Below are 13,926 nucleotides of genomic sequence, written 5' to 3'. Positions count from 1 at the left end.
GAGTAGCACAAGGGTTGAATAGTAAAATATACATATATACAAGTGTACACATGCAAGTGTGCATATATATATATATATATATATATATATATATATATATATATATATATAACAAGACAGACATTGATTAGGATGCACCTAGTCTTGAACAGACAATAGCCCACTTCTAATAATCACCTATTTTACTCATCTGAACCTGGGCTTTAATGTTAGTGTTAATCACTTGGTTTAGTCTCATTTTCTTGAATGACTGCACATCATTTGAAGTCTTCATTTATGTACTTCATGTCTACTTATTTTGCTTTATCAAATCCCAGGATAAACCTCAGATCTCAAGACAGTACAAGTCAACATACTATAGCACCCATACAGTTTTCACTTGCCTTCTGCATGCCAGTATTTCACATGTCGCTAACACTGTATATGCAGCTGAGCCCTCTAGGTTTGATTATAAATTGCTGGTTGATAGAAAATTATATTCACAGCCATTTACTAAGTGTAATTACTCACTAGGAACCATCAACCCGAATCAATTATCCAAACCCTAAAAATATTTCCCCAAGGATTTTTGGAAAGGGTGGGAGTAAATGCCATGAGTGTCAGTAGTAAAAGAAGACATATGTGCTACATGGGGATATTGTCCCCAAAATTTTACTTTTCACATTCAGCTGTAATAAAGCATAACTTTTCATCTGAAAATCATTCACTTAAATTTAAATGGAGTTAAAACATAATTATTTGAATAATTACTTGGTAATCTACTGAACTATCCAAACACATACATCACAGTGTATTAGGAAAACAGACCTAAGATTTTGGCTGTTTCTACCAAAGTTGTCAGTACCAAGAGGGCACATCTGGGGTCAAAGACAGCCTGAGCAAAATAGTGGTTATACAGAGACCAACTCCTACCCACAGGCTGTACACAAAATTTTTCAGAGATATCTGAAATAAATGGGAATGAGATGACCAAGTATTTTTCAAGATCTAGACCAAGTCATGCAGAAAAGCGACTCCTGGCAGAGCCAGAGCCTGAATACACTGCAGGCACATCTGCATGGATGAATAGGCAGTGGCACCCCTGTTCTTGCTGGTGCTTTCATTACCCAGCTCTTGATAGATTTATCACCTTGTGCTGTGTTACAGACTGATGGGACCATTCAATTTCTGCTCACCTGAGCTGTGTGGGTGCAAATTAGCTTTAATCCAGAAGTAAATTGGCTCTGCTAACCAGTTCAGTCTGTAGTGAACTTGTAGAGCCACTAAACAAGAAGGGCCTTGAATCTGTTTCTCAAAGAGGGAAAGAGTTTTTTCTAGAGATGCAACAAGCCTGTACCCCTTTAAATTAAATTATCTAAAATAATTTCTCTAGTTTAAGCTTCTTTAGTACTCAGAGGAGAGACTTGTATCTCCCAAGATTGATCTGTGGCACATATGTTAGATAGCTTAGACCCAAAGAAATTAATTTAGCTTGGTGACATTATTTACCCTGTAGAGAGAGCCTGAACTAATCTTTCAGTTGTCTGCAGTTAGCTGGCATAAAATCCATCCCACATTTGTGTATTTAGATAATTTCTAAACATCAGTTCTGCAGGCACGGGTGCTCCGTGGTCTGACCACCCTCTCTGTGTCAGGCAGTCAAGGGCATCTCATGCAGCAAAAAACATCACTTGTGGGGCAGCTGCATTTGACTGTATGTCCACAGCCATGGGTGCAGGAGACCAAGAACAAGCAAGCCATAGCTGTAAACATTTTCAAGGAAGTGCCAAAGATTTGTGACATCCACTCTTGGCTAGTGGTTAGATGGAGTCACTGCTTGGACCCAGGGTTCCCAAAACACACACTTGCTGTAACTCAGCAGGGAGGATTGTGCTCCATTTAAAGCTGCTCTGCACACATTGGGTCTCTACACGAACTCCAGATCAAGAGGAAATTATCTAAGTTTACAGACTAATTTTCACTTTGGGGCTGTGTGACTCAGCTGTGATGTTGCTGAGTGATGAGTGTTGCCTCTGCTTCAGCAGCTCCTTGATTCTGCACTGGTCTGCCCCAGGCTTCCTCTGGCACAGAGAAAGATTGTGTCTTCCTTGTTTGCTCAGAAACGCTTAGAAAATTCATACACTTTTCAGTGATTCCTGTTTGCCAGAAAAGTCTTCTGTCATCACTCTGTGCACAAAGAAAAGAAAGAAAAAAGAAAGGAAAAGGAAAAGGAAAAGGAAAAGGAAAAGGAGGAAAGGAAAGGAGCCCACTATTAACTCTCCCATGCTTTCTGCTCCTCTGCTAAGTGTAAAGCGGGATTTTTAAATAAACAAACCAAAAAGGAAATTAGCTATATACAGTTGTCTTTTGAGATAGTTTTAATTAGCTATATCATTACTTAGTTTAATTAATTCAATTATTTTGGGATTCTTTTGAATCCCTCATAATTTTTAAAGTGTTTAATTCTCCTTCCTTAATTTCCACTCCTTTTTTTTTTTTTCTTATCCTGCTTTTCCACCTTCACTGCTGCTTTCTACCTATTTTTCAAAGGCAGTATGCAGGCAGTCTTCCATACTGTCCAATTGGTCCCTGGCCCAATTTTTCCCAGGCCAAAATCACTCTGTGAAGCAAATCCCTTCAAGTTTCAGGGGTTCTCATAGACCAAAGGCTGCCCAACAAGCAGCTGGAATACAACAGCTCTGTTTTGCAGATTAGAGATTCACCAGAAGGATGTGAGGCAGCCTGTGCCACTCACTCAGCTCCCAGGCATTGATCCATTTGATCATTGATATCTTTGGGAGCAAGTGGAACCAATGTCTAAAATGCAGGAATTACATTCCCATGCAGTGCCCTGTTTGCTGCCTGTCATGAGAACCCTCCCAGATACCACTGGGGAATAGGAAATGGATTAATAATTTGTCAGATATTCAGGTCACTGATTAACAATTATTTCTGCTATATGTTGCTACGAAGTTAAAGCACACCTTTTCAAATTAGATTTGGACAAACTTGACTCTGTTCCTTAAGATTTACACTGAACAAAGTTGCTATTTTCTTTTTTATGAATGAAAGTGAAAATTAAACCAATTGTCTGAATTTCTGATCAACTCATAGGCTAATTTTTTCCTCCTTTTTTTTTTTTTAAGCAAATCTAGGAATTTTTATAGCTATTTTGTTTTGAAAAGTAAAAATACTCTTCCCAATATACTTATTCAGTCAAAATATAACTATCAGGACGCCTTGCTTACTTCTTCCTTCTTTATTTCACCCTTTCACTAAAAGATGTAGCTGAATGAAAACCTGGCTCAAGAGAGCTAGTGAGCAGAATAAAGGAGAGATAAGAAAGTGTGACATTCATTTACAATTGTAAAATACTGCCAGCTTCTTCCATTTTCACAAAAATAGTACACAGCAAGGACCAATTTATAAGAGAAACCTCAAAACATGCAGGCAAAAAATTATTAAGTGCCTGTGTATCAAAGTCCATTCTTATTCTCTACAGAGGAAAGCAGATGACAAGCCAAGCTGCTTGCTGTCCCAGAAGTCACACTCTATTATCAGTATTTCCACAATCATTGCCTGCAGTTGATATTAAAATGATGGCAGAAAAATAATGGGTGAAGTTTTCAAAGTGGAGTGTGGGATGCATGTGCACACAGCCCATTATTTTTGAAAAGATATATGTGCACTGCAGGACCTACATTCTGCTGCCAAAACCTTGCCCTGTTTTTGCAGTATGTCTGCTTTACTGAAGCACATGAGCTGCTGTAAAGGTTAGACAGGGGTTTTATAAATGATCAGGTTTTGCATGATTTTGGGGAAGTGACTCTTTTTCTGGCTGAAACGTGAGAGATCGTGGGTGCTGTGAACATTTTCCCTCAGTGCCAAGCTGAGGGAAGAGTCCTTTTGGGGCTGCTGGGTGAGCTGATGCAGAAAATGAGCTGGTATGACCAACATCAGTAATTTCCACCTGTCAACCACCCACTTCCCACTGAACACTTATTATTTAGGATTGAGATGTAAACCAAACCATAACCCTTTTCATGCGGGTTATACCAACATGTAAAGTTCAAACTACCCAGCAGATTTGTGGTTATAATTTTTATCACACTCAATGTGAGTCCTTTTGAATACTCACAGTCCAAATACTTCTGTTCTTTCTGGAACATGTTTCTCTACATAAAACCACTTAAAAATGTGGGTAACACAGAGATATAGTCTGTACTTATTCAACAATAAGGAAATCTTATTGCCACAGTTAGACTCCAAAGTCCCATTAAGTTTTCCTTTTTATACCTTTTGGCTGGAAATAAAGGAGATGGATGGGAATATAATTTGTGGAGTTCCAGACTGCCACAAATGTTAAAAACTCTTTGGGCTGAGCATTAGATCTTTCTTTTGTGTGGAACCAAGCATTGAAGCCAGTTTTAATAACCAGCTGCTAACTACTTCCATTTACTTAGGAAGCAATTTCAGGTTAATCTGGTAAAAGTGCTTAGTTATCAGCCAAAAAAATTAGTTGTGTTCAGGGACAGGCAATGGTGGTGTGGGAATAGTTAAAAAGTCACCAACTTGAGGAAGAAATTTTGTTGTCTGGTTGCGGTTTATTCATCCAGGCATTTTTTGTTTGTGTTTGTATACAAATTTTGATGCATCAATACCACAAAGAATAAAAATTAAAATTAGAAACAAACAGTGGGAAAGAGTAGTGGATACCAAACTGACACCTTGCCTGCCCTCAGTGCCAAGATATCTCTCACTCCATCCTTGGCTATCTTAGCAACTGGCTCCCATCTTGGCTGGACATGCTGCATGTCTCCAGCTCTGACAGGATCCCTGTGAGACATTGCCACTGTTGGGAGCTTCTTACTTTGTGGAGTCCCTCTACAGAATTATACCACCCTGTAGAAATTATTTGGAAAGAAGTTTTTTAACATAATAATATCCCGCAATTTTAGTTATGTGCCATAACTTACAGGTTTCTATGGCTGGGATGTAAAAAATAGTGCCTATCTGTGTGCCTTTCCAGCTTCTTTTAAGTTCTTTACAAAATGTCATTGCTAGATCTTTTCTACTGAAAATGAAAAGTTTCTAGTGCTATGTTATTTGCCAACTAATTCTAAAAATATGGGATTTGAACATAAGAACACTTACTGCTTTTTTTTAAATCTCCTTGTGACTGCTGTATCTGTGGTCCAGTAGACAAAACACATGACATGGTCAGAGACATGTAGATGAAATAGTTCCTTCCTGAGCACAGTCATTCCTCATGACAGATCAGTCATTTTTGTCCCTCTGATTCCAACATGTTCAGAATTAGCTTTATAGCAAGGCCATCTGCACAAGCCATCAGCATCACTTCTGTGTAGCTGCTAAATCATAGAACAGAGATGGATTTCTGATTATTTAGCAAAGTGTCCTCCAGGATTCATGAATTTCAAAAAGCCGACATGCCTCATCTATTCTGATCTCAGTCCCCATCCCTTGTGAAGAATTATTGGGATAAATATTCCACAGATTTATCCATTCCTCAGGAATTATCCCAAGGGATGTAAAAGTTTTCATTAATAGTCTTTTGTTTCCTACAATAAAACTAGTTTCTATAATTCATTTTATTAAGGTCTTCTTGTCCCCAGACCAAATGCAAAAGCATCTGTTTTCTCCAGCAAAGTGAAATATCAAGAAACGAAGGTAAAATGCTAAATCTAGAAATGGGAAAGCAAATCCACTGCCCACTCAGACTGTTCAGTTTCCTCCACACTCAGGACACTTGATTTGCAAATTTGGCAAACTCACTTGCAGATTTTTCATAACAAAAAGAGTTTACTTCAGGATGTGGTGAGTGTGGGAGTCTCAGGGGAGGGGCAGCTCTGCCTGGCTTGGGTTCTCTTTTGTCAGTAGAAAGTCTCTTTTGTCCTCTCATGGTTGCAGAGAGCTGGCCCACAGTTTGAAACAACTTCTTGCATTTTTGAGGCTTCAATTTCACCCTGAGAGCCTGGCAAGACCCACCGAGGAATGCTTCAGCTGCACAGAGGTGGTGTCACACACCAGCAAACAGCCAGGAGCAACAGGGTCTGCAGCAGCCTCCACCTGGTCCTCAAGCACAGCAGCTCCATTTTGCAAAGCCTGATGCCAGTGCTCTGTACTGCTATAGTGGGTTTGGACCTCATATTTTTCCCTCTCCTCTGAATTCACTTCCACTGACTGATATCAGATTCAAGATCCAGTATCAGAAATCAATGCTACAGGAATACTGCTATAATATCTGAGTACTGAGAAAATAAGAACCTTAAAAACCAATATATGGCTCACACAGGCTCTTTGTCTTTGCCAGAAATACTGACAAAACCAAGATTAGACTGGAGGTTCAGTTTCAGTTCTTGATGCATTCCTGCAGTGGCTGGAGCAGCCTCTTTCTTCCTCGCTGCTGGAGAGGAGTCAGTGCAATGCTGTGTCACACACTATCAATATTGCATGGACCAATGCTGAAGGGAAGGAGAACTCTTTGTTGGTTCAGCAGAACCACTCTTAGTTCCCAGCATAATTGCCTCTGAGACTACTTATGTATTTGTACAGAACTGCCATGGAATAAATTCAACATACACTGTCCAAACTCATTTTCATCCTCTTTTCCCTGCAGATTTTTTTTTTTGTTCCATATGACTATATCCACTTGAGCTATGTCATCCATAGCTGGCCATTTCATTATTTATTCTTAGCCAACAGTGCTCAGTGCAGGAACAGGTACCTGCTTCAGATCCTCCACAAGTTTCCATCAATCCATCCATTCTCCCTAGGCTTTAAAAAGTTACCACAGCCTGTAGCTGCATCAGCTTAAAGGCAAATCTTTCACTGGAGAGCAGCTTCCTACAAATGATTTATCGCACTAGTGTCATTTTTGAACAGAATGGACCAGGCTGCATTTATTTTGCCATGATTACAGGAAACTTGTCAAGGTACTCACATTTTTTAAAAGCTTAGAACATCTGACAGAAAAGTGCTCAGGGTTTGACACCAAGGAATCAAGAATGTACCAGAAAGAGAGAAATTTTACTTCTGTAGCTGTCCAATATTTTAACTGAAGAGACTGTACACACGTATTTCTTTATGTCTTGACCTGAGTCTGCAGTTTTAAGATAAAAAGAAATACAAACCAATTGCTTTATTTTATTTTTTCTGAAACTGCAGTGCTTTCAGGAGGAGGGCTTAGTCTTAACAAATCTGCAATTTTGACAGTTATGTTGACTCTGCAACTTTTCATTCTTTGTCATCGAATTATCCTACTATGCAGCCTAAAGACAATCTTCAATATTCTTCTTCATCTGGAGAACAAAGCTGAGCTGCAAGCAATTCCCTGCTGGTCCCAAGTTTTCTACTTGCTTTCATTAAATGTTTGTGGTTTTCATTCTGGCCTGCCATAGTTGTTGCAGTCTTTTTCTGTTCAATATTTTATTTTCTATGCTAGGTTTTAGTCAGTCTGTTCTCTTTACTTTTGTATTTTTATATATTCAATAATGCATATAGGCATAATTACACATGCAATGCAATTAAATTTTGGTTGATTATACATGCCACCTTCTTTTCTAATTATCACAGACATCAGACAGAAATTCCTTGTTTCATTCAGGCCTGTGAGACACAGAGCAACACTTAGAGACACAAAGTTCTCAGCTTCCATCATTCTTGACAGCAGCTGCCTTGATATCTGATGAGAGAAGCTGAGACACAGAAATGTGCTGCAATTTGTCCAAAGGGTGACAGAGGTGGAAACAGAATCAGCATCTCCTGGTTCTTAGTCCAGTTTCCCAGCCCCAAGGGTACACTGGTAAGCAGGTTTTTGTATGCACAAAATAAATAAACCCCTAGAGTGAAATCCTTAATGTAATTTTAATAACTGAATACTGTAATTGATAAATTATTAAAGAGTTAAATAGCAGTTAATTTTTTACCTCATCATCAGGTTAATAACCTATTGCTTACTTTGATAATTTGAAATATGCATAATGAATCTAGATATAAAAAAAGAAAGTGTCTGAAAAGGGAACACAGTGAAGCACTGCTAAAACAATGTATTTCTTTAGCATTTCCAAATCCCCATATTCTGTTTCAATAGTACACCTGGGAGTAGGAACAGGATAAAAGAAAATAATATAAATAAATCAGCATTATTAACCACCTCTGTAGAGAGTGAAAAAGTTGAAGCTGGCCAGAGGGATCTTTTGGTCTCAGCATGGGCTTTATGTCTCTCCTTTTTCTACTGTCCTCCTTACATGCATTCTGCCTTGTGCCAGTTTGAATGGTTCTCAAAATAAAAATTAAAAATTAGTGTTTTCTTGCTTCATGTTGAGAGAATTCTTATTTTCCTTTTAAATTGAGCAGTGCATTAAATGCCTTCTTTTTCAGCATTTTACAAACAAAGGAAATATACAATTCCAGGAAGAAAGCACTTGCGTGTCTTAGGCCAACAAAATGATTGCACAGATCTCTATAGAGCCAAAGTTTTTCTCACTCCATTGTTTAGCAGTTTGCAAGGTTTGCCACCCACACTTTGCAACATGAGTTTCCAAGCACTGCAGCCTTTTCTCTCGGTGCCTACAAATACCTTAGTCCCGTGCCAGTAGCTCAGATCCCGAGGTGTTTCAAGTCCCAAGTCGAACTCTCTTGCCCCCCTGCCAGTCTCTTGGACCATTTTTGAAAATCTTGTTAAAAAAACCCAAACCAACAAGCAAACACAAAACACCCCAAACCAACAAACAACCAAAGTCATCACATTTGCTTTCTTCCCTGGTGCCAAGGCAGTTTGAAGAGTAAGTTACACTCTGCATTCAGCTGTGCAAAAATTGTAATTTTCTTAGAGTCGTTAAGGTGAAAATCTATTGTCTTGATGCTTTGACAACATTAATTTAAGCAACTGGTTCTAAAGCTGTTTCACTGATGTTTTAACTGGAGAAAATGGACAAATTTCTCACAAGGAAAGGAATCTTCCTCAGCTTATTTGTCATGCACATTGGTGAAGATAACTAATTGGCTTTTCAGCTAGGAACTCATATTTTCTGTGCTATTCTCTAATAATTCACTCATACATTGACCTATAGACTAAATTGTATCCATTGAATTTCTGGTCTACTTGAAAAACTTAACCAAAAATGCTTTTGGCAATTTGTTCCTCTAATTTGTTGTTTTCAGTCTGCCTTACAGCTTTTCATTTAATGTGTCTGCCTTTTTACACAGTGTTCCTTTTTTTTGGTTTTTTTTTTTGTTTTAATAGCCTCCCCTATTCATCTATTTAATTACAGTATTTTCATGTCCCATCTCATTCTCTTCTGAGTGTTCAGTATGGTGTCTCCATATTGTTTATGCCACCTGGAAGCATTTAAGATTTTGAAATTGACACTTTAAATTTGATTTTTGCATGTTTTTCCACTAATGACTATTTTCTAGGAATTCTGTATTGCTTGCAAAGTTGGGTTTTTTTTTTGGAGTACAGCATATATACCTTTTATAATTGTTGTACCAAAGAGCTCTTCTATAATGTCTCAGGTGCCAAGTCTTGGTGCCTTTTTGAGGAATATTATTTCCCATTTTGAAAAAAAGAAACAGTCAGAGAAAAAATTCTTCAAAACAGTAGCTGTTCATGATTCAAAAAAAAAAAAATTCCCACCACATAGCTTCCCCATGAATCTTTACATCTTCCTTCCTGAAAGTATTTACACAGTGTTTGGAGGAAAATACTGAATATGACATGAATCACAGTAAAATCACAGAGATCGCTGTCGAGCAGAAGTGCTGAGAAGTTCTTTGATAACACAGTTGGTGGGGGCTGCTGGTTCTTCTAGGGCTGTTGCTGTTCTCTAGAAAACTATGTCAAAAGAAGATAACTTTGCAGTCTTTAAGCATAGGGTTTGTTGCTGATGTTCCTTAAAACCACTCATGAGTCTTTGATAACATGAAGTAATAAAAAGAGGAATACTGAAAATACTTTCATCTCATGTTTTTTTCTCTTTTACTGATGAAGGTTACTGATAATTTTGTAGGACAACAGAGGGGAGCAGCTGTTGTGTGCCCGGTCAGTAGCTTTCATCAGTCTCCAGCTACCTGGAGGTTTCACCAAGCTACAGTCTGAGCAGAGGTGCTAAAGCCAGGGAAAGTACTCTCCTCTGCTGGTTCCTTATGGTAGGCTTTAAGGGCAGCAGGATTTCTCCAAGACCTAATTGCACATATTTAGAAGGAAGCAATCATCAGTTTTTAGAGGAAATGGCAGCTATAAAGTTCAACAGTTAATACAGGTGAAATGGTGCAGGAATGTTTTATACCCAGGAGGATGTGGCTATCCACAGGGCAGGCGGCACCTGTCCTTCTGATACCTGCACATGACAGCTCTATCCATATGTTTAACCTCTGGCAGATTAAGAAGACAGCAGGATCCAAGTGGACAGACTTCCAGCATTGACAGCAGAGCATCTCTTCAGAGGCACGAGAAGCTCCAGGATGGGAGGAACAACAATTTGCTGGGACACGGCTGCACCAGGGGCTGCAGCAGTTAGTGAGCCCCAGCCCAGCACCAACACCCAGGGCAGGGAGGCTCTCCCTGCACCCCTCCTCTGCACCCCTGACCCTCCAAAACAGGATCCCTGCCCAAGGACAAACCCACACGGCACACTGGCTGAGATTTTCCATGTGCAACTCTGCTCTCCTCTTGGCTCTGCCACTGGAAAAATTACCATCAGCAGCAAAATACAGTTTTTTAAATAAGTGTGACTTTTGTTTTCAAAATCCTGGAAGAAAACTTGAAACAATTCATTAGGCAGCCTCTCAAAGATTGCCACATTCCTGGATATTTGTGAGAGACAGCTGGGGTCAGCTTTATCATGAAGGCTTTAACAGTACCCCAATCTCTCTGTTAATTAAAATGGTCCAGTTTGAAATTTTGTGAAACTGCTGGACACAGCTGTTTCTAAGCACCTGCTGTTGAGTTTATAACAGATGTACATGATGTAGATACACTAATGTCGTGTCAAATACACAAAACACTGAATAATTTCATCTAAATACCTGAAACTCATTGAAAAATGTGCAGTGTAAGTGTATTCACATTGTTCTTTAACATCATGTGTTCTGCTTCGTAGTAAATGATGTGACCCCGGCCAAGTCAAATTTTTGCTAGTGACTTTAGTGGATGCAGGATGAGAAAGACCTTTTTGTTTGTAACAATGGGCTGACTGAGCCAGAGTTGAAAAGCAGCTTAGTAAGGAGAGCTAAAAACATTAAGAATTTTCTCAGATCCATAGCTAGGTGTTATAAAATGTTAAGAAGTTACAAGTGTCTCTGTTTTCATGGGTCTATTCCAGATAGAAATATCTTGAATAGAAAGAAACCTACTTTAGTCAAAATATTGCTGACATGAAATCCTTTTATTTTAAACTGCAGCCAAAATTCCAAACATTTATGATATTTTACAACTTGTACATCCACATTTTGATAATAAATGCATGTTTATTCTGTCCAATTGTGCTTTTGTTTGGAAGGGTTACCACCTGTAAGCAAATTTCATTTCAACTTTTTAAAACAAACAGGTTAGGTTTTTGGAAGTGAAAAATATTTTATTTGAAATAACCTATTTTTACGGCATAATTTCCATTCTATCTGTTAAAAAACAAAGTTCTTTGTAATTGAATCTATTGTAAATTTTGTTTCATGTTATATGTAATTTCGGTCACAACTTTTTCACAAATACAGATTTTTATCACTCCATGAAATGATATGGTGTTCCATGTCATCAACAACAGTTTACAAATGTACAAAGGTAAAGATTTTATGTCTATCATGAGCATGGTGTTGGTCTTTTTGTTTAATTTGGTCGTAGACTGAAATAATCATACCATCAGCAAAGGAGCAAAATTTTTCTGGTCATAAGAGGATAGATTTCATTGCCCAGAATAACCTATTTCCCATCTATGTTTTTTTGTTTGTTTTATTTTCCCTTGATATCCATTTCTCTTGGGAAGGACCAAAGTAGATAATAGAAATTACTTTATTTATTTGAATAATCCTACAGGAATTAAAGTTACTAGTTAAATTTTATAAGTAAATATTTGCAGGATCCATGATGTATCAGATTATATAGACTACAGCCATGGAGTGTTTACAAGGAGAACCAGTAATTCACTGAGATTTTCCATGTGAAATTTTCCAACTGGCAAAACATAGGGGGAAAAGGCAATTGCACATTTGATTCTTTTTTGCTGATTGCAGTTATTTTGAGCAAGAAGAGTTACTCTGGGTGATTTTTCTGCATCAACCACATAGGATGCCACTGTGCTAGCACCTTAACAGAGGCGGGGAAGGCATTTTTGAAGAAAATGTCCTACTCTTACAGCTCTACTGCATTTTGGCACATGTTTTAGCACCCAAATCAGATGCTTTTTTGGATGATACAAAACCAGAAGACGTGTTCCAAGAGAGCACTTACTGCCATCTTCCCAGCCTTGAGTCCGTAGACCACCAAAACAGGTGAGCGAAAATCTGAGATGGAACTTCCCCAAATGTGGCTCACGTAGATGTCAGGTCAGCAGAGCCTTTCCTGTCCAGCTGCTCTGCCAGCTAATGCACACACAGCCCCCAAGAAGCCTGGGCTTGTGGGATGGGAAGTGGTACAATGGAAGAGCTACACAGTGCAAGATCATCAGTGAGTGACTGCATTAAAAATTGGTGGAGTTCACTGCAGATAGAATTTAATTAGCAGCAGGATTCTACCAAATATTTGCAGCCTGATCTGTCTCTTGCTGGGTGTCTTTGCCAGTGCTTTACTAAGCTGTTTTTGAGAGGAGATTGGTTATTCAATAGATTGCATCTGCTTAAATATATTTGCACAGAGTGTTGTGCATGAACGCGAGCTCACTCAGACACTTTAATTTCACGCTTGTTGCCACACGATCTTTTCCCAAACTGTGCTACTTGCAAAAAAAAAAAGAAATCATGGCAGCAATCAGCTTTATCCATAGTCCATGGCACTTCCACTGACTGCAAGCTGTACCTTATGCTGCATATAATTATCTGTGTCAACTTATTACACAGATCAGTGAATGCCCTCAGTTATACCACGGAGACCCAATACTGAATCAAAGAATCATGGAATGCTTGGGGTTGGAAGAGACATTTAAAGGTCATCCAGTCCAATTCCCCTGCAGTGAGCAGGGACACCTTCAACTAGATCAGGTGCTCAGAGCCCCATCCAATATGGCCCTGAATGTTCATCAGGATGGACCCCCATCTCTCTGGGAAACCTATGCTCTTATTTCATCTTTTCTTTCGACCAACATAGCTGTAAGGATCTGTCTTCCCATGAGAAGCTCTGATATGGTGCAGAAGAAAACAAAGAGAAGTTATTTTTAATAGAATATGATTTGTGTGGGGACAGAACACATACAAGAAGAAAAGCCCGGGAACGTGCCTGAGAATCGCTTGTTTCAGACTTGTCTTTCCTACTTTAGACAAAAGAAAAATGAATTAGCCAGATCTAGGCTCAAAAATACAGAAGAAAAAGGGGAAAAAATGCTTTTAGGATGTGATGCACTTTCCTTGTCTTGATTGTCTGTTTTAGCAGATGGTTCTCCCTGTAGCTCTGCCTCCATGGAGTAAACATCAGTGCACGCAGCTCAGATGTGGACATGCACATGTGCACTGACATTTAGTCAGATGAATCTGGTTTGTAATGACACAGATTGAGTTGCAGTCTAATCCTTTTGAAAATATGGGATCATTTCTGATCTTTTCAATTGGAGTAAGAGATGTTCAAGAGTTTTCATCCTTAACTGCAGAAGAGGTATTAGAGCGACAAGAAAATACACAAACATACTCTTGTCTTGCATTCCAGCAGAAATGAAAATAGGGAAGTCTTAACTAAGACATAGAAGGTTTTTAAAATATACTCAGCTAGATGGAGGACAA

At 38.8% G+C, this 13,926-nt stretch overlaps 1 protein-coding gene across 3 annotated transcripts in view; it reads left to right on the top strand.

The window, feature by feature from the left end:
• Positions 1-12,952, top strand: part of STK32B (serine/threonine kinase 32B) — a 156,874-nt gene extending 143,922 nt beyond the window's left edge. For all 3 annotated transcript variants that reach the window (XM_030270736.4, XM_030270734.4, XM_072928000.1), the window contains one exon: positions 10,385-12,952. In XM_030270736.4, the coding sequence (XP_030126596.4) occupies positions 10,385-10,429 (45 nt within the window). In that variant the 3' untranslated portion in view covers positions 10,430-12,952. The remainder of the gene's footprint in view (positions 1-10,384) is intronic.
• The last annotated feature ends 974 nt before the right edge of the window (positions 12,953-13,926 follow it).

Source organism: Taeniopygia guttata, chromosome 4 (genome assembly GCF_048771995.1).
Source record: "Taeniopygia guttata chromosome 4, bTaeGut7.mat, whole genome shotgun sequence".
NCBI classification, from domain to species: Eukaryota; Metazoa; Chordata; class Aves; order Passeriformes; family Estrildidae; genus Taeniopygia; species Taeniopygia guttata.
This window is presented reverse-complemented; position numbering and strand designations above follow the sequence as displayed.